The following is a 21,689-nucleotide window of genomic DNA, read 5'->3' as shown; positions in this document are numbered from 1 at the left end:
CTGTGGAAAATAGCATGGAGATTCCTCAAAAGACTAGGAATAGACTTACCATATGATCCAGGAATCCCACTCCTGGGCATATATCCAGAAGGAACCCTACTTCAAGATGACACCTGTACCCCAATGTTCAGAGCAGCACTATTTACAATAGCCAAGACATGGAAGCACCCTAAATGTCCATCAACAGATGACTAGATAAAGAAGATGTGGTATATTTACACAATGGAATACTACTCAGCCATAAAAACCAACAACATAATGCCATTTGCAGCAACATGGATACTCCTGGAGAATGTCATTCTAAGTGAAGTAAGCCAGAAAGAGAAAGAAAAATACCATATGAGATCACTCGTATGTGGAATCTAATAAAAAAAAACCATAAATACAAAACAGAAACAGACTCATAGACATAGAATACAAACTTGTGGTTGCTAACGGGGCAGGAGGTGGGAAGGGACAGACTGGGATTTCAAAATTTGTAGATACTGACAGGCATAGAGATAACATGCAGAATAGATAAACAAGAATTTACTGTATAACACAGGGAAATATATACAAGATCTTGTGGTAGCTCACAGTGAAAAAAATGTGCCAATGAATATATGTATGTTCATGTATAACTGAAAAATTGTGCTCTACAATGGAATTTGATACAACATAGTAAAATGACTATAACTCAATAAAAAAATGTAAAATAAATAGGCAGAGGAACTGAATAGACATTTTTCTAAAGAAGAAATGCAGATGGCCAACAAGCACATGAAAGAATGCTTAACATCATTAATGATCAGGAAAATGCAAATCAAAACCACCATGAGATATCACTTCACACCTGTCAGAAAGGCTATCATCAAAAAAGAAAACAAATAACAAATTCTGGCAAGGATGTGGAGAAAAGGGAACCTCCTTACACTGTTGGTGGGAATGTAAATTGGTGCAGCCACTGTGCAGATAGTAGCTCCATTAAAATTAATAAAAAAATAAACCTAACTACTCCCCCCCAAAAAAACCAAAACAAACACACCAACAGAAATGTATTTTTTCACAGTTTTGGAGTTTAGAAGTTCAAGAAAAAGGTGTCCGCATGCTAGGTTTTTCCGAGGCCTCTCTCCTTGGCTTGCACAGCTGCCTTCTGGGCCCCCAGAACACTATGAATTGTATAATAAAAATACAAATATAAATATTTAAAAGTATAGTATACAAAGGTATATATTTATAAATGTAAATATTTAGTACATAGATACATTGAATGTACTATATATGGTCCATAGCTGTAAAAGTATAGAAAAATATTCAAATGTTAGCAACCGTGGTTTTCTTTAGGTGAGTAAGACTTCAACAATTTTTTCCTCCTCCTATTATTTTATTTCACAATTTAAAAAGTACTGTATTTCATTGCATCCAAGAGTTCAAATTTTCAAATCTGAAATTGGGATGCATCCTACAATTATAATTGAGAGTTTTTTACTCCCTTAATGGTACATAAAATGACATGCTAAATCATTGATGGCATTTCTAGATTTGATGAAACATGGTAAACAGAAAAAACAAGAAAATATGTTAAATCCATAGACCCCAAATATCCTGCCTTTTCCACTTCAAGGTCACTTGCTGAATCTTAAAGAGACACATTTAGCCCAAAATGTGTAATAATTTTCTGTGGCATTTGGGCTTGGGTAATCATTTTCCATTAAATCAGCAAGACTCTACAATCAGTAAAACTCGATTTCCCTTGCTCAGTGTGCTAACATTTGCAAAACACACTGTGACACAGGCTAAAGGCTGGCGGTACAGACTTAACCACAACAGAGTGCTTGCCTGTGACCACCTTGCAGCCGGTGGGTAAACAGAAAAGGGAAGAGGGAAGGCAAGACCAGATCTACTGCTTCTAGGATTTCAGAGCTAGAGATCCAAACGTGCGGAAAGAGAAAAAGGCAAGAAGTCCCAGAGGTGGACCGGCCGAGAGCGTGCGGAGTTCATTGCCCCTCCTCGCTCCTGGGCGGGCCGCTCACGCTGTGGACGGGGAGCCAGGGTAGGCACTCTAAAGTACTTCCTTTCAAGAATGAGTTAGGGACGGCCCTTTGTGGCTCAGGCCCATGCGTACTCCCTTAGTCTCTGGCAAATTCTGGAGACATTCAGAAAATAAACGAGGATGTAGATACTAAAAGAAAGGAGTTGAGGGAGATGATGGTGGATGCAGGGAGGAAAGGATACAGAAGGTTGTGGCTAGGCCCGCAGGGAGTGGGACGCAGGGCGGGGGTGAAGAGGCTATCTTTGGGAAGGTGGGGGAAGGATAACTGGAATTGAAGCCTCCCTCCCAGCCCTTTCATAACCGCCTGCTTTCGTACCTGCCAGACAGGTTCTCCAGAGTTAAGGGGAGAAGCAGTAGGTGGAGAGAGGGCAGGCATCCCAACCTTTGGCGGTAAGATTGCTGCACTGTTACCGGCGGAAGGAGCTGGGTGTGGAAACAGACAAACTTGAGTTCTAATCCCAGTTCAGGCCCTCCCAGCTGTGAAACCTCAGGGAGGGTGCCTGTCTTCTCTGCGCTTCTTTTCTCGGTGATCAAATGGAGCTAATCTTATTTTCCTCTGTGCCTGCCCTAATGAGTTGGATCAAGAAAAATCTGCATGCTACTGTTGCAGTTAAGAATAGCCTTGTGGAGAGTACAACTGAGCTGCCTTGGCCAGGCATCTAGGAAGTTTCTTCCCCTCTTTGGGCGAGTATTAGCTGAAAGGAGCACAGCTGAAACTGTAACCAAAAGAGGCATCATGCTTCCAGAGAAACCTCAAGGAAAAGTATTGCAAGCAAAGGTAGTGGCTGTTGGATCGGGCTCTAGAGGAAGGGGTGGAGTGATTCAACAGCGTGGAAGTTGCAGATGAAAGTTCTTCTCCCACAGTATGGAGGCCCCAAAGTTGTTCTACATGACAAGGATTATTTCTTATTTAGACATGGTGACATTCTTGGAAAGTATGTAGACTGAAATAAGTCACTATTGAGATAGCATCACGTGAAGCTGCCTGTTCCTCTAATGTTCTGAAATCTTTCACCATGTAAATAATATCCATGTCTCTCTTTTATAATAAACGAATGCTGTCTCTTCCCAAAAAGAATAGCCTTGTGTAGGGGGTCCCTAAGACAACCCCCAGATTCGATGATTTGTTAGAGGGACTCACAGGATTCAGCATATAGCTGTACTCATGGCTTTGAGTTAATAAAGGCAGAGGATTCAAAGCCAAATAGCAAAGGGGGTGATGTCAAGAGGAAAGTAGGTCCAAGCTTCCTAGAGCCCTCTCCTAGTGGAGTCACACAGGATCCACTTAATTCCTCCAGCGACAAGTTGTGACAGCACAAATGAAATATTGTTGACCAGCAAAGCTCATTAGAGACTCAAGGTTTTTTATCGAGGGCCAGTCACATAGGCACCTTCTGCCCCGCACATACTAAAATTCCAGACTCTCAGAAGGAAACAGGTGTTCGGCACAAGCCCCACTATGTATATGAATGGTTTAGGTACAGTCGATCACTGGTATCGGTTCTGGGAACAGTGGGAGCTCTCCCAAAATGCAAGTTCTTAGACACCAGCCAAGGGCCTACGTTCCCAGCAGGCTTTTCTAAGGGTGGCAGTCTCCGGCTGGCCTGCTCCATCTCGTTTGCACAGCCTGCTTGCTCCCTGCTCCCCAGGAAAAAAGAAGTTGTTGGCACTGATGTGGATTTGGAAAATGCCCAAACAGTCTGGGCATGTGGATAAGGGACCCTGACATTTTCCACAGATGGTCCAATGCCCAGGTCTCTGTGAGCCAAACGTGGCTCTTCTTTTCATCTGTTTCCATAATTGGATTTACTCAGATTAGGCCTGTGCAGCCAAGACCTTCTTTCGGGTGGCACCTCTTTTAAGGGATTCCAGGCCTGCCTGGGGACTGGAGAGTCACCTCTGGAAGGGGATTCAGTCAATTGCCCTGACACTCTGTCCTGATGGTTAACTGGCTTCCAGCCTAATCGCGGCTTCCAGAACATTCCCAAAAGGAAGTCAGCCTCCTTGTGTTCTTCAAAGTTTGAGGACGCTAATTTTGGAAACAGTAGATCCTAGGCCCCAAACAGCCCATCTTTGGAGCTGTGTTGCATTGAAAGAAAGATCTCAGTAAGAAAAATGCAATTAAAATGAATTCTGACCCTTATTTGCACTTTTCAAAGAAAATTAAAGATGATCCATCATCTTACCTGCAGTGATGTCTTAAAATACCTTTCTCTTCATATTTTAAAAATATTTCAGTTTATTATTTTTAAATGTTTTAATTAAAAAAAAAATCTTGGTGCTGAAACCTGGGATAAACGTTTTGTTTTAGAATTTCAGGAAAGTTGCAGTGGTAATACTGAGGGTTACCATATACCCCTCACCCAGTTTCTTCTATTATTAACATCTTACCTTTGTCAGTTTAGTATGTTTGTCACAACTAGTGAACCGATGTTGATACATTAGTAACTAATGTCCATATCTTATGCAGATTTCCTTAATTTTTACCTAATGTCTTTTTCTGTTTCAGGATTCTATTTAGGACAACCTATTATATTTAGTCAGCATGCCTCCTTAGGGTCCTCTTGGCTGTGACAGTTTCTCAGACCTTCCTCGTTTCTGATGACCTTGATCGTTTTAAGGAGCAGATGGCCAGGTATTTTACAAATTGTCCTTCAATAAGGAGTTGTCTGATGTTTTTCCTCATGGTTAGATTGGATTATGGGTTGGGGGAGGAAGACCACAGAGGTCAAGTGCTGTTCTCATCACATCGTATGAAACCTCGATCACCTGGCTGCGGTAGTGCTTGCTGGGTTTCTCTTCTGTAAAGTCACTCCCTTCTTCCCTTCTGACTCTTCCCTCCCTTACTGTCCTGTTTTGTGTTTCGTTTCCCCACCCTCACCCCGGTGGAGAGGTAATTAGGTGTTTATTTATTTACCTTTAATGGAGGTACTGGGGATTGAACCCAGGACCTTGTGCATGCTAGGCATGCACTCTACCACTGAGCTATACCCTCCTCCTACACTGTCCTCTTTGGGCAGAAGTCACTATGCATGGCCCATACCTAAAGAATGAAGGGTTATGTTCCACTTCCTTGAGGGCAAAGTATCTACACAAATTATTTGGAATTCTTCTCCATGGGGAATTTGCCTATTCACTTGCATTTCTTTTTTATTCAATCATGTATTTATGTCAGTGTGGACTCCCTCGTATTTTTGTAAACTTTCTTATTCATCTGGTCCAGGTTCTTCATCTCTCTCCACTCTCCTTACAAGTAACCCTTCCTGTTACCTTCATCTTCTCTCCTCTTTCCTTCTCCCCACCCTCACCCATTAGCCTTCTACCCACTCCTCTAGTCACCTCTCTCTCATTTCAGCCCTTGCCTACTTGAATCTCCTACCCAACTTCTCCAGCTGTTCTCTTGATTGACTACTTCATGTACTGAATAAAGAATAAGCAGAAAACAGGAGGAGAGCAAAGGGGCAATGCTCATTAGTCAACATCAGTATAGTTTAGCATTTGAGGGAGCAGAAGGGGACTGTGAATATTTCAAGCACTGATTATTTTATCCATCTTTTGTACATATGTGTGGCAATGATTTCTAGAGAGCTTGCGTCAGGGACTGTGCTAAGAACACATATGTAGTATCTCATCTAAACCTAACAACCTCATCATGCTCATTCCATAGGTGATAAAACTGAGGCTTAGAGAGATTATTTACCCAATGTCAAGTAAAATGGCAAAGCTGGGGTCTGAAGCTGCATCTGACTCCAATCTGGCATGCTTATAGGAAGAACTGAGATGTATTTATAATCCTAGTTCCCTAGGAAATAAAACATACTCCCAGTTCTAAAAACACCAATGTGGATTACAATAACATGTTCATAATCTCAGAGTCTCAACTCTCATGAGGCTTTTGCTCAAATCATCTGAATTTGTATATTTAGACCTTACACAGTCTTGCCCTTTCCTCCATGGAGGTGTACCTCAGTGTTCACTTCCTGCAAGGCAAGAAAAGACTCCGTAGTGTTTCATTCTTTCTCCTCTATGAGTTAATATGGAGATATCTGTTAAGGTCTCTGTATTCATTTTCTCTTGCTCTGTAACAGGTTACCACAAACAACAGCTTAAAACAAGACCCATTTATTAGCTCCCTGTTCTGTAGATCAGTGTGACTGGGTCTCTGTTCAGGGTCTTGCTGGGCTGAAGACCAGGTGATGGCCAGGCTGCATTCCTTTCCGGGGACTCGGGGAAGAATGTGCTTCTAAGCACATCCAGTTGCTGATAGAATTCAGGTCCTTGCAGTTGTAGGACTGAGGCCTCTGTTCACTGGCTGGCTGTTAGCTGGGGGTGGGGATGAGTGGAGAGGCTGTTCTCAGCTCCTGGAGGCTGCCTCTGGAATTTTTTTTTTTTTTTTGGTTAAAAAAATTTTTTTTCTTTTGAAGGAAGGTAATTAAGTTTATTTATTTTTTGGAGGAGGTACTGGGGATTGAATTCAGGAACTTGTGCATGCTAAGCATGCACTTGCCTCTGGATTTTTGCCATGTGGCTTTCTCCATAAAGCTTCTCATGCTTTGAATCTCTTGCCTCCTCTGCCTCTGATCTCTAGACCCCGATTTAAAGGGTTCATGTCATTGGTTAGACCCACCCAGATAACCTCCCCTTTTTAAAGTCAGCTGTGATGTATAACATGACTTAATTGCAGGAGTAACACACCACCACATTTACAGTCCCAGGTATTAAACAGGATGTGTATACCAGGGAGAGGGAGTCTTGGAAGACATCTTAGAATTCTGTCCACCACGGTCTCCATTCCTTTATTTATTCACACATCACATATTTCTGGAATGCTTGCCCTGTGCTGGGCGTAGTTCCAGGAGTTGGAGATGCAATGGTGGACAAGACAACTTGGTCTCTTAAAGCTTGCTGTCTAGTGCAGGAAGAGGGATGGTAACCAAGGAAACAAAGAAAATTCCCAGTTAGTGCTGAATGCTCTGCTGAGAATTAAACCAGGCTGGTCTTCAGATTAGATTGAGTGGTCAGAAAATGGTTCTCCGAGGAGGGACTGCTTTAGCCGCTCCCTGAGATGGTAACACAATGACAAAATCCATGGGAAAATTGTCTAACATTCACCAACCCGAGATGAAAGCCGACCTGTTCCAGGGTTCCTTCTAATCATGTTTAACCTCATTTCACGAAGAAGCCTCTTTTCGAACCACACCCAAAACCACTGTGCAGTCTTACTCTTTCTGCTTCCTTGGCTGTAGTTGGCTTGTGTAGCTTTGGGCATAATCTCCCCACTTCCCAACAGGAGCTGGGCTTCCTGGCATGCTAACAACCGCATGTGTGAGCACGTGTGCCAATTCCCACAAACCAGCCCCTCCTTCTCCCCTCAGCCTTCTAGAATCCAGCAGAGTATTAACTGAAGACTCCTGAGTATATGATGCATTTTTCCCAATAAATAACAAATATTGCCAGGACGTGTTTCTGCTGAAAATAAACTCATCTTTTTTTTTTTTTAAATATTTTTTGTGGGGGGAGGTCACTAGGTCTATTTAGTTATTTATTATTATTATATATTTTTAAAATGGAGGTACTGGGGATTGAACCCAGGACCTCATGCATGCTAGGCATGTGCTCTACCATTTGAGCTACACTCTCCCCCAGAGAATAAATTTGTCTGAATCTGCATTCCAATGTTCCTGCTTTACATTCGCAGAAACCAAAGACTCAGTGAGAACTGTCTGGCACAGGCACAGTGCACTGACATCTGCCCTTGGTTTAAAAGATTTCCAACCCCAGCCGGATGCTTTCATGGTTAAGAATGCAAGGCCATGAGGTTTTAGACCCTGTTTGTTATCATGCAGCTGGAACCACCAAGGTGCTCTGAAACAGACACCGAGCAAACACTTTCTGGGTGTGACCATGTGCCAGGCACTGTCCAGACACAAAGATGAACAGTCCCAGCCACTACCTTCAAGGGACTTCCAGGGTCATAGAGGAGACTAAAATGCAGATCAGGAGGCTTTCTTTAACCAGTTGTCATATATTCAACAAATGTTTATCGAGTGCTTACTCTGTACGAGGCACTGTTATTAGTGCTAGAGATGTAGCAGTTGAACAAAACAGACATAAATCCCTGCCCTCAACAAACTTATATTCTAGAAGGATAGACAATTGAGAAATAAATTCATAAAACGTATCAGAGATCAGACAGTGATAAATAAATAAATGCTATGGAGGAAAACAGAGGAGGGTTCTAGAAAATATGGGAAGACGGGACGTTATTATTACTTTAAAGAGGTGAGGGAGGACATCACTGGAAAGGTAACATTGGTGTGGCAGGGGAGGGACAAGGGGAGGGAGTGGGTAGTAGGGCCTTGCAGGCCATTATGAGGACTGACTTTTGCAGAATGATCTGGGGGCTACAAGAGGGTCTTGAATAGGGGACTGACATGATTGCCTTGCTTTTGTTTTAAAAGCACCCCCTTCCTTGCTACGTGGGGGAAAAAGAGAAGGGAGCTAGGTGAAAACAGACAAGCTAGCAGGTGAGATAACTTGTTACTTCCCCACGGGTATAGTGGGAAATTGTTTTATACACTCCAGGTGAGACATGATGGTGACCGGGACCAGAGTGGTAGCTGTGGAGGTGGCAGCTGTGGGATTTGGTGATGGGTTGGTTGGATGTGAGGATATGACAGAAAAGGTGGAGAAAAGGATGTCTGCAATATTTTTGTGGCATAAGCAACTAGAAGAATGGGGTTGCCATTATTCACTGGGGGAAGATGACAGGACGAGCAGGTTGGAGCCAGAAGAGACCAGGAGTCTGGTTTGGGGCAGGCTGTGCATACGCTGGGTGTTGAACATTTACAGATGTGTCAGCTAGACATCCAGATGTGAGGCTGGCTTTCAGGAGAGAGATGAAGTGTTGGTGATACAACTGTGAAACATAAGCACAGATGGGATTTCTAAAGCTATGAGCTAGCGTGCTGGGTACTTCCGCCTTTACTGCAGACATCGTTGCATAATAAATTGGCCATAAAGCAATTTTGCCGTGAAGGATACAATAACTGGTTGACAGTTTTTGGTTTGACAAGTTTGCTTTCAACTGGTTCAAATGCATTAGCATTTCTTCCAGTTAGTGATGTCGTTGATGGCTTTATCAAGCTGACAGATAATGACCCTCTTCTACTTTTCATTATTTTACCTTTTATGGCAAAATTGCCTATGGCCAATTAGTTATGTTGCAAAAATATTTGGGGTAAAATGCTTGCAACAAACATGCCCACAGCAAAGATGCTTACAGCAGAAGTACCTGGAACCATGAGCTAGAACCAAGAGATGTAGTTAGAGGAGGGAAGAGGTCCAGGAGATGACCCCTGGGAGTTTTTAACCTTAGAGTTAAGAGAGATGAGGAGTAGACAGACTGAGGCATGCAAAGCCTAAAATAATTACTCTATGATCTTTTATAAGTGTGCTGAGTCCTGGTCTAGACTCTAGGGTGTCACCATGTGTGTCAGTGGCTGAGGTCAGGTAGACAACACAATCGGGAAGCAGGTGGCCAGAATACTGGCAGGATCATTTACATGGGTACAGAGGCCACGGATCATTATGATGGTAGTGTTGGACAGAGTGATAGGGAGCCAGATCTGAGTCAAGAAATGAGGGGGTGCGACCCGGGATGTGAAGATGCCTGTAGAGAGAGGACTGTGATGTGGAGGAATCACATGTGGCCTAGACTGATGTAAGCATCAAAACTCAGATCTTAAGGAGGGGAGAGAGACAGAGACAGAGAGCGAGCAAGCACTGGAAGTAGCTAATGGGAAGTAGCTAGTCAGTCACTGATCCACCTCCAGGCACCAGTGGTTGGAGGGAGGAACACAGCCACCCTGGGTCAGGGTTGCAGGGGCAGCAGTGCTCAGGATTGACTGGGGTGGTGGAGTTAAAGGTGGCCTGAGCAAAAAGCACAGGCACTGGGGACGTTAAGTCGGGCCTGGCTGGCAGGAAGGGCTTTGTAGAGGACGTCTCTGAGCTGAGGCTTGAAGTATTAGCAGGAGTTAAGTCAGGTAATGTTGGGGGAGGGGAAGGGGGAGGGAAGGGATATATATGTGTAGGAAAGCATGATATCTTTGAACACTGAGCTCAGAAAATCATGAATGAACTTCAGCACAGCCAAAGATTTAGAATTGGTGCAATTAGGAGCTTTAGGTGAGGAACATGATTGTTTCCTCTTTAATATTTGCATGCTGGGGCTTAGGTATACTGAGCACTCTGAGCTCTATGAAGGAAACAAGACACACATTGGGCTTTGAACTTGTTACTTCCCCATGGGGATAGTGGGAAATTGTTTTATATAAATGTTTACATAAGGATTTGTTCATATCTCGCTCCATCAGTTTTTGAGAGCATCCTGTCTGCCCAATGCTCAGGCACTGGCCATACAGTGGTGAACAACACAAATATGGTCCTTTCCCTCTCTGAGCTTATAGTCTGCAGGCAGTTACATTGAAGTATGGTCAGTGCTAAGACGATGTTATTGGTGCTCAATGCCTTGGCCTCTAAACTCATCTGGGGGCCAGGGAAGAATTCTGACGGAAGTGACGTTTAACCTGAAGGAGAAATAGGTTGCTGTTGCCAGAACAAGGAATGGGTGGTGGTGAAGAATTTTCAAGTGACCGGATGGCATGCATTGGGTTGGAGGTGGGAGAGGGCTATTTAAGGCACTGAAAGACATTGAGTGTTGTGAGAGATGGACCTAGAAGAGATGATGAGGGCCTAGACTGGCATCTCTATCTCCACTGAGCTTCTGGTGAGTGTTCCAAGCCTTCCGCTCTCTACACTGCAACGTCCAAGAAGGCAGGAACCAAGTCTGTCTTGTTCACTGCTGTGTACTACCTCCTGAGCCTGGCCCATGGTATTGGCTTGTTGAAAATTGTTGAATGAACGTGTACCTGTGAACGTTGGTCTACCTCCAAAATTTATGTTCACCAGTTCACCTTCATTACAGCATTCTTATAAACAAAATAATGAATGTGAAAGTGTTTTGTAAACTGTAAAACAAGATACTTGTTTTAAACCTGTAAGATATTATGTTGCAAATATGTATAATGTAGTACCTTCAATTGTGCCCTTAATAACTGTTTGAGAATCTTATTTATTTCACTCAAGTTGGAAAAACCCTCCAAATTACTGCATTAGATAACTTATCCAGTCATATATAGTACAAAAGTGGCTTGAGGGGAAAAAAACTTCATCAGCCTGATTACTTCCTTTTGCCACTTCCTCAAGTGGCTTTTAGCATATTCAGGTTGCTTGTTTTCTACTAACTGAACGCTACTCAACAGCAAGTAATTATGCTTTTCTCCAGGCCCAGAATAGATCCTATCTTGTCCCTCAATGTGTACTCATGTATCTTCACCAGAGAATCATCATCTCCTTGAAAGTAGGCATCTTGCATCTTTTTATCTCCAGCATCTAACTTTATGGCTGCTTGCTAGAACTGAATACCTGATAGTTGGACTTAATAGATAAATTTATCCTGGAAATTGACAGTATACCTTTACTAACTTAAAAACATGGTAATAAACTGTAAATAATTTTATTCAATGCACTTAAATGATCACTGGCTATTATATCACCAAATGCTTCATAGTCTTCCCTTGGTATCTGCAGGGGATTGGTTCCAGCCCCCACCACGTACCAAGTCTGTGATGCTCAAGTCTCATATAAAATGGCATAGTATTTGCATGTAACCTACCATATTCTCCTGTATACTTTAAAAATTAAAAAAAAATATTTTTTAAATTGAAGTATAGCTGTTTACAATGTTGTGTTAATTTCTCGTGTACAGCATAAAGATTCAGTTATACATGTATATTTTCATGTTCTTTTTCATTATAGGCTATTACAAGGTACTGAATATAGTTCCTTGTGCTATACAGAAGGACCCTGTTGTTTCCTGTATAGTTTATTTTTTTCTCCTTTTTAAATTGAAGTATTAGTTTCTAGTGTACAGCATGATTCAGTTTTATACACACACACACACACACACACACACACACTGTTTTTTTTCTACTACAGGTTCCTGTATACTTTAAATCATCTCTAGATTACTTATAATACTTAATGCAACATAAATCTACATAAATAGTTGCCAACGACAAATTCAAGTTTTGCTTTCTGGAATTTTTTTCCTGAATATTTTGATCCACATTTGGTTGAATCTGAGGATGCAGAACACCACGGGTGTGGAGGGTTGACTATACTTCCTAAATAACTTCAAAGAGAAAAGGATGAAGATACAGAAATATTGGATTTGACTTTACCTCCCAATTTTCTAGTATTTTTATTGTTTTTAAGTCTACCAAATAATGAATAATAATCAATAATCATTTTACCATTTTTCTTTGCCATATGACAATGGAAAGGTGAGAATGTTGGAAAGCTTTCCTGGTATTTAGGCCAGGTTTCCTTTTATTTTATTCTGTTACATCTCTCTATGGCCTACTCAATAATTTTCTATCTATAGCATCTAAAAGCTCTATTTGCTCTTATGTTTAGCTCTTTAATTTTGACTTAATTATTATATACACAAAGAAGTCTCTTGATCTTGCCCCATAAAACATTTCCTGCAGCTTCTTAGTACTTATTGCTCAATCCTGCCTGACTCGTATTTTTTTGAGGAGTAAACTCAGACATTTACAGTGGCCTAAGCATTTTGGAGGAAGAACTCTCTGAAATTAATTTTAAAATAACCTGTTTTAGAATTTGTGATTTTTTTGGTCTATGTCTGCATTCTTCAAATTTTCTTTCTTTAAAGTGATAAACTTAAAAACAGAAAAACCTCTTTGCTGAGCCAGAAGGAATGAAGGGGAAATGCTTTTTGTGTGTATGTACTGTAGTTTCCTCATTCATTAATGTAGTACTCTCATTAATTCACATACCACACCCATTATTACAAAATGTGTAATAAATGTGCAACAATTTATTCCTCTGCTGCTTTCTGAATTTTTCTTCTGAACACATCTTAATTTCATACAAGGGCTTGAGTACTCAGATTCAGTTTAAATGGCTTTCAAGTTCTAGATATAATAGTTAATGTTTGAACATTAAAATTGTTAATCAATAATAAAAGAGTGTAGCAAAGGGCTTGTTATAAATTGATTTTTTTCCTAACACTCATTTTCCTTATGTTTGTTTGTGATGTGTGTTGAATATAAAGGCGACAACATTCCTATGTATTTTCAAACATTTTTAGGGTCTGTTCTGCTGCAGGCACCACCCTCCCCCAGCCAAACTGTTGTCCCCAGTCTGTCCCCATCCTTCAAGTCTCAGCTCAAAACTCGCCTTCTCTGAGGGCAGGCAATCTGTCACCAACTTAAAAATTTTGCCTAGATAAGAAATATGCTTGCCTATTTGGTTATTTATTGCATCCCCCCTCCCCATGCCAGTCCGTCATGTGACAGGTCACCACTATCTCCCAGTGATGACTATCGCTGGCCTAATGATACCTGCTGAATGTATAAATTCGGCATTTTCACTCAACGAAGACAGGCCATTCCCTAGGCGATGGGACCAGACTGTAACTTTGCATAACTCCGCACAAATCATGTTCAAGATTTATCCGTGCAGGCGCCTGCTTGCTGGCCAGACAGAAGCTCTGACCCAAATCTCACCTTTTCCACCCGGAGTCTCGCTCCAGGTGCGAGGGGCCTGAGAACCGGCTCCCTAACGTTTCCCCGCGGAGTCCCAAGAAGGTACCGGAACTCGAGCAGGGGGCCCACCGCAGCCACATCAGCAGGCACGCGTGACGCCAACGCGCCTGCGCGCGGGGAGGGGCGGTGCGCGTGCGGAGGCCCGCCTCTACATCCGGGGCCTGGGCGGCGGCGGCGCCGCCGCGCGGGGGTCACGTGGCCTCTTCCTTTCCGTCTCTGGCCGGCTGGGCGCGGGCGACTGCTGCCGAGGCGCGTGGAGCCTCGCGCTGCTTCCCTTTCGTCTCCTGTCCCGGCCCGGGCCGCTAAGGAGTTCGCTGACGCCGGGTGAGCCGAGCCTGCCGCCAAGATGCCGGCCTATTTTCAGAGGCCGGAAAATGCCCTCAAACGCGCCAACGGTGAGTAGGGGATCAGGGCGCGCGGGGCTGGGGCGGCCGGAGGCCTCGGAGGTCGAGGGGCCCGGCCTGCTTCTCGTTGCTCCTCCGCCCGACTGCGGCCAGATAGGAGGCCGATGCGGCCTGCCTTCCGCCTACCCAGTCCCTGGTTGGGCATGGTTTCCCTTCTCTCTCCAACCGACCGGGGAGTGGGAGGCGCGGAGCCGGGAACCGTCGCTCTGGGCACCCTTCCTTCCTCCGCTGCCTCCTGGTGCCTCTCGGGGGCCGCAGCTCCGGAGGCAGGCCAACCCGGGCCCGAGCTCCTCCCCTCCGTCCACCTCCGCTTGGCCCTCCAGACCACGGGGCTTTCTGCTTACGCCCCGCGCCCCCGGCCGCCATCTGGGAGTGCCGGGGAGGAGGAAACATGGCTCCCTCCGGGGGACAATGCACGCGAGAACCTCGACTCCACCTCCCGCCGGGGCCGGGAGCTCGACAGTCCTACCTCCAGCCGTCCCGCGGACACCTTCGCCCCCCAGATCCAGCGCCGCGCTTCGCGGGGTCAGGGTCCACTTACCCTTCCCCTCCAGCCACTGTCTCCGTTTCGGGGACTCGGATCCATTTAACATGTTTACTAATTTTTTCTGGCATTGACTATTGGCTGCTCAAAAGCCTGTTCCGACTCACAGGAAGTTGGGACAGAGTTGATACTATAAGAGGGACTTGAAGTTCTCAAACATACCGAAAGTGAGGCCTAGAGAGACTGGTTTGCCCAAGGTCACTCTGGGAGTTAGCCGTTGAGCTAGGAAACTAAAGCCAAGGTCTGTTAACTTCCAGATCAGTCGTTTTTTTTTTTTCATCACAGCGCCGCTGCTTGCAATTTTTATTTCCATATGTGTACTTAAGCCACGGGCGCTTTTGGGAAAACTTGTGTGTGTCCCGGTCTGTTGAAAAGGCATTTATTACGTTGGCATTATGGGGTTGCCAGTGTGTCATACTTGTCTCTGGTCTTTAAAAACTTTCTTATTTAGGGTTCATGTGTTAGGGCGTCCTTCCATTGCTCTTATTTTCATCCTTCCACCTGAAACATGTTTATCCATGTTGTAGATGGATATGCCATGTATTTTAGTTTTATGCTTGCGGAACTTATTTTGTTAGCTTGTTTGAAAATTCTCTTACGAAAAGGTCAGTTTCAGTCAGTACATAAAATTGATACTACTGATACTCTGTCCGGGCCATAGACGTTTGTCATATGCTTGTTATTTTAACTAAAAGTAACAGTTTCAGGGAGAAGTAGCAGTCTCTGGAATCGGATAGTACCACATTCTGTGCAATAGAGTAAGTCTTTTAAAAAAACAATCTACAACTACAAACTACAACTTTGATCTAATTACCACCACTCAGTCTAACCCTTTAATGGTTAGAACAGGCAAGAAGTTGAAGGATGTTGATTAATTTATAGGAAAGAAACTAGATTGAAATGGAAATTTATCCCTCCAAAATAAACTAGCAAAGTTAGAAAATTTTTTTTTGATGTTTTGAAACTTAGAATTACATTGTGTAACAAGCGACTTGGGTGAAATTACTGTTCTAATCGCTACTGCAGATCTGTTTTACAGTCATTTGAATGCTTTACCAACAGGCATTTTTTTTTCTCATTTTAATAGGTTGAAGCACTGTAATCTCGATGCCCTAATTATTACACATTCGATGTGTTCAGGCTTTGTTTCTTTCACTTCTCCTGAATCTTTATATGAACTTTTCCAGTAACTTTTTAAAATTAGAAGGGTTGTATGATGCGTAACAGATGTTAAATCTTTTCTCACAATTTGTAAGTTGAAGTAGATTTGATTCATCAAAGGCAATTTGGGGAAAACGTCTAAAATTAAAGTAGGCAAGATGAGAAAGGGTTACTTGAGTGAGGGTGGAGACTTGAATTTTGTTGGTGCAGTTTTTGAACAAGGCTGTACTGACTCCTTGCTGCAGCCCTGTTAAGCTGTAGGAAGGGTGCGTCTATGGTAGAGATGCCTTATCTTTAAGCAGTAATTTCTGTACCTTTAATCCCTTCTTAGTATCAAAGTGAACATAATGGATGGCACATGGCACTGCTTTCAAAACTTTAAACAGGATGATCAAAGCACATTTTATTTAATGGAAGCAATATTGTTTTATCTATAACTTATTTTAATCTTAATCACCTTTAGACCTCATCCATTACATTGTCCTAATAAAATATGAATAAATTTCAGTATGGAATAGTCTTTCAGAGTCACCGAGTCTGTATATCAGAGCAGTATTTTTGGAAACAATTGTAGTAATCATCCAAGAAGGTGAGAACTTGGCCTAGGAGTTACAGGCCAGAAATTCATACCCTGGAATCATTTGGAAAAAGCTCCCTTTTCCAGATTATGTTGTTAATGTTGCCAGATTAGTTGCTGCTGACTGTATAACAGCCTCTTAATTTACGCTCCACAACCAATGCCTTAAAAATAAAGCTGTTATTAAACTCAAAAATTGTGTAACATTATAGTTCATCTACTTGGTCTTTTGCACAGATAAGCTAGTAAAATTGAAGGGCTGACCTAAATTTTTTCTTTATAGGCTGATACATAGTTTCATTATGTCTTCAAGGTAAGCTCAGAATGCCTAGAAGTAGTTTGTAATTTTAATTTTTATATCACGACTATCAATCTGGAAATGAAGTTTTCTTCAAACACTGTAATAGAGCTTTTAGTGTGTGATAATTTTTTCTAGCCTCAAACTTTTTTCTCCCTAATTAGATAATTCAGAGGAACTAAATCCTTAGATATGTTAGGATAAAGACAGGAACTCACCATCATGGATTATCATATACTTGTTCCTATTCACGTTTTTTTTTTCCTTTTAAAAACATCGTTGTCTGGTATCCATGTTTTCTTTCTTTTTTTTTTTCTTGGTGATGGGGGTGTCTGTCCTATTTAAAAAAATATTTTTAATCCATTTGCTTTGGTTTGTTAGAAACTGTTTCAGAGTTTTAAAGTATGGAATTTGTGATCATAAATTTTGATTGGCTGTTTAGGAAATGAAAAGTACTTCCAGTTCTATCACTAAACAAGACTTACTAGTTTTTAGAATGACATTAAGATAACACACTCATTTAAAAATACGAGATTGGGAAAGTGAATTATTTTTAGACACTTTAGTATTTTGTCATCACATCATGCTGGGGCCAGTTGTCACCTTTAACTCTCCATGTGCCTAATCCATGTTACAAGCACGTTGACAGTGCTTACCTCCAGTAGTACATACAGTAGTGTGAGACGTGAATCCTCAACGGAAGGTTGGGAATTGGATATTATAGGATCATTTTGGTGGTACTGCTGTGATATTCTTAATGTAAAGGATACATTTAAAAACATTCTCTTCCAAATTTTTGGCTGATAGAGACTGGTTTTGTTAAATAGTTGTGAAAACATTTAAAAGTACTGTTGGATTTTAAAACGACCTGTATGCATGCTCTGGGAAGAAGATGGGTAGGTCCTCTTGTTAAAACAGTGAAGTCTTATTCTAACAAAGTATCTGGTTGTATTACACTTTTGTTTCATTTTGTAGAGTTTTTTTTTTTTTTGGTAATAAAATTGACTCAACTGAAAATGGCCTTTCTCGTATTTGGCAGGATTGATATTGAGACTCTTACAATATTGGAAAGGCGTTTATATTCATTTGCATGTGAGGAATATGATTTGATACAGTATGGAATGATGTAGGATATTGTGTTAAAGATACATATTTCATTGTGTTTTGTGATGTAGCCTGTTGCAAGCTTTTTAATATACTAGAGTTGGACTATTCTAGTTTTCCTGGAGGAGGGAATGTTCAGAATCAGTGTTCCTGAAAGATGTGATAATTGGAAGAAGAAATAGCAGAAATGGCACTAAATCTGTAGATCTAGTAAATTATCTAACTTTGAGGCAGCTTTGCCTATTTGCCTAGCAGTTTGATAATGTTTTTGTCGAAGATTTCATAGGAGGAAAATAAACAATGATTTAAAAATGGAGATGAAGTGTTTTATGACTTTTTATAGTGTAAACTGGAGTTTAGTTTTGTTAAATTATTTTTCAGATGTTCAGTGGAAAGATTTGTGTGTGTGTGTGTGTGTGTGTGTGTGTAATTTTGTGATTACTGAATTTTAAATTGAACATAACCAGAAAAATACCCACCTCCTCCGCGGTCTATTAAGTGTTTGTACAAAAGAAAATAAAAGATGAAAAAAAACAAGATAAATTTTAACCTTGGTCAGAAATAATGTGATAGAGGAGCCTTTACTTTTGATTGAATTCGAAAGGAGCAACATATATAAACTCTTAAGATTGGAACTGATTTTGAAATGTTGCCACACACAGAATGCCTTCAAGTTTAGGCAGAGAATTCAAGAGTGTACATTTCTTTGCTCTTCATTCTAAATTTTTTTTCCCAATTAGAAATATAACCTTTTAATTTTAGAAGTTTAAGATTTACACAGTTACTGTAAAGCTAGTGCAGAGGGTCCCCTGTACACCACATGCAGATTCTCCTGTTAATGAATATCTTATATCTGTTGGTACATTTGTCACAATTAATGAACCAGTACCGATACACTGTTTTTTTCAGGGAAGTCCATGCTTTGTTCATATTTCGTCAGCTTTCCCTAATGTTCCTTCTGCATACCAGGATCCCATTCAGAATACCACATTACATTTACTTGTCATGCCTCCTTAGGCTTCTCTTGGTTGTGACAGGTTCTTGTTCATGGTCTTGATGGTCTTGAGGATTACTGGTTAGGTGTTTTGTAGAATGTCTCAACTGGGATTCATCTTAATGTCTTTCTCATGGTTAGACTAGGATAAATAAGTGGAGAGATATTACAGGCTGGCTCGTGGATTGGAAGACTAAATATTATTGTCAGTTCTTCCAAACTTGAAAGGTAAGTTCAATAAAATCCGAATGAAAATCCCAGTGAGCTGTTTGGAGATATCTACAAACTAATTTGAAAGTTTACGTGGGAAGGCAAAAGATGTTGTGTAGCCAACACAATACTGAAGAACAAAGTTGGAGCACTCACACTACCTGATATCAAGACTTCACTATAAAGCTACAGTAATCAAGACAGTGAGGTGTTAGCACAGGGACCTATATTCAGTTATCTTGTAGTAACCTGTAATGAAAAACAATATGAAAACGAATGTATGTATATATACATGTATGACTGAAGCATTATGCTGTACATCAGAAATTGATGCAACACTGAAAACTGACTTTATTTCAATAATTAAAAAAAACAGGTTTTGGCAAAAAACTAGACACATAGATCAGTAAAGAACGATCAAAAGAGAGTCCGGAAATAGACCCACATAGTCAACTGATCTTAAAGGAAGAAGTTCAATCTAGTGTTTTTTCTGCTTCAAGTCTTAACATAAACTAACAAATAACAAAATCAACCATATCACTGTGATTGAAATTATACTTTTCTGCATTTGCAAGATTTTTTTCCCCTCATGATTTCAATTTCTAGAACTTTAAAATCACTTAAATATGATTGGTACAGAGGAATTGAGTGAAATCTAGTTTTACCTGTAGACCGTATTTAAGATAGTACAGTTTTTCATTGTTTTATTGGATCATTTTGGAGTAGCTTTAGAAGTAAAAAATAAATGTGACCTCAAAAGAGATGGTGGTGGGTTCAAAAATTAAAACCGCCAAATTAGAAAGCAAGATTTAGACTTTTGTATAGTCTAAATAACTGATCTTAATTCTCCTGAATTACTTTTCCAGAATTTCTTGAGGTTGGCAAAAAGCAGCCTGCTTTGGATGTTCTTTATGATGTTATGAAAAGTAAGAAACACAGAACATGGCAGAAGATACACGAGCCAATTATGTTGAAATACTTGGAACTTTGTGTGGATCTTCGCAAGAGCCACTTGGCTAAAGAAGGATTATACCAGTATAAGAACATCTGTCAACAGGTATGGACAGTTGAGTTTCTTTTTCAAACTCGCTTTTTAAATTATGGAAATAGTATCATTATAGAAAATCGGGAAACATATAAGGGTGCAAAAAACTAAAATCATATATAATCCATCATTGTTGGGTGCATTTTCTATTTTCTTTACATTATGTTAATGCATAGTATTATTTATATATAAAACGTGTTATAATGTGTGTCTATTAATAAGTGCTTCTAATTTACAGAGGAGCTTTCCTCTCAAAGTTAGTATTTTATGTCATAAAATTTGCTTTTACAATACTTTATGATTTGTTAGGAAAAGTGTTTTATTTTTATTTTACTTATTTTTTTGGTTAGGTGAACATCAAATCTCTAGAGGATGTTGTTAGGGCATATTTGAAATTGGCAGAGGAGAAAACTGAAGCTGCTAAAGAAGAATCCCAGCAGATGGTCTTAGATATAGAGGATCTGGATAATATTCAAACCCCTGAGAGGTATGTGGGTTAAATTGCTAAATACATTTTTCTCAGTGTTTTTCTTTACATATGTCTCCATCATCCCCATTTGAAGTAGCTGTTTATTAGAAAGAGTGCTTATCTTTGAAATTTTAAATGTATGATAACCCCCAAAAGTCATGCACTGTTCATAATTCATAGAAGTGGAAAATTACAGCTATTAGATAGGAGGGTGTATGCTAACTTATACAGATTGGAAATTCAAATACTTCGACACTAAGTGATAGCTTTAGTCCAAAGTTGTGTCCAAAGTTGTAGGAAAAATTTGAACTATTTTGTAATGATCATTGTTGGTTTTTGTTTTATAATCAAGTGGCAAAGTAGGAAACCATGTCTAAAATTGTTTTCAATGTTTTAAAATATTTTTGTAGTGTTCTCCTAAGTGCTGTAAGTGGTGAAGACACTCAGGATCGTACTGACAGATTACTTTTAACTCCATGGGTTAAGTTCCTGTGGGAATCATACAGACAGTGTTTGGACCTTCTTCGAAACAATTCTAGAGTGGAGCGTCTCTACCATGATATTGCCCAACAAGGTAAAACAAGAACTGACTTGAAACGTTGACTTAAAGGATAGATTTTGCAAAAGATTAACTGTTAAAGGTAACATTTTCTCCATTGTACTTATTTTACATAGTTTTTATTCTTATTGGAACATGATTAGCATTCATTTGAATATTAAATAACTGATTGTAAGAAATTTGTTTTATTAGTTCTATATGGACTGTATTCCCCTGATGTCTGAAAGACCATTTAAAGTCATTTTGGAACTTTCCAAGTGACTTAAAGTCATTTTGGAATTTTCCAAGTGACTGAAAGGATAAACTTAACTTTTTGAACTTTTTGATCGCTTTCTGGTAAACTTGAGTTCTACTTTTGACTCCACTGCATATTCTTAGGCAAGATTCTTAACCATACACTGAATTTCTAAGGTCTTTTTAAGCTCCTGAAAACTTACGTAATTCTATGAAAAATACATTTTTCTTTCTTAAATAGTATTACTGTATATAGAACTAAACCTTGATGACTCAGGATCATCATAAAAAGTACTTAGTAGTTAACACTGCGTGCACTTTTAATCTGAAGAACTGTGTTAAGTCTGTTCCTAATCTCGTCTCTT

The 21,689-nt window shown here is 40.6% G+C and overlaps 2 protein-coding genes and 1 pseudogene across 4 annotated transcripts in view; 2 read left to right on the top strand and 1 right to left on the bottom strand.

Annotated features, from left to right (window-relative positions):
- DENND10 (DENN domain containing 10) overlaps positions 1-17,552 on the bottom strand; it is a 38,326-nt gene extending 20,774 nt beyond the window's left edge. The window contains exon 1 of one of the 3 annotated variants that reach the window (XM_072971980.1): positions 14,836-17,552. Coding sequence is in view for 1 of the 3 variants with exons in the window: in XM_072971972.1 (XP_072828073.1) it covers positions 13,687-13,805 (119 nt within the window). In the remaining 2 variants the exon portion in view is untranslated. Of the gene's footprint in view, positions 1-13,686; positions 13,807-14,835 lie in introns of those variants that run through there. The other 2 variants (XM_072971972.1, XM_006200164.3) reach the window with 2 other exon arrangements.
- On the top strand, positions 2,628-2,980 carry LOC102533635 (10 kDa heat shock protein, mitochondrial pseudogene; annotated as a pseudogene).
- EIF3A (eukaryotic translation initiation factor 3 subunit A) overlaps positions 13,982-21,689 on the top strand; it is a 32,533-nt gene continuing 24,825 nt past the window's right edge. The window contains exons 1-4 of the mRNA XM_072971971.1: positions 13,982-14,120; positions 19,884-20,074; positions 20,413-20,549; positions 20,942-21,105. Of these exons, the coding sequence (XP_072828072.1) occupies positions 14,072-14,120; positions 19,884-20,074; positions 20,413-20,549; positions 20,942-21,105 (541 nt within the window). The 5' untranslated portion in view covers positions 13,982-14,071. The remainder of the gene's footprint in view (positions 14,121-19,883; positions 20,075-20,412; positions 20,550-20,941; positions 21,106-21,689) is intronic.

Source organism: Vicugna pacos, chromosome 11 (assembly GCF_048564905.1).
Source record: "Vicugna pacos chromosome 11, VicPac4, whole genome shotgun sequence".
NCBI lineage: Eukaryota > Metazoa > Chordata > Mammalia > Artiodactyla > Camelidae > Vicugna > Vicugna pacos.
The sequence above is the reverse complement of the archived record's forward strand: the minus strand, read 5'-3'. Positions and strand labels throughout refer to the sequence as shown.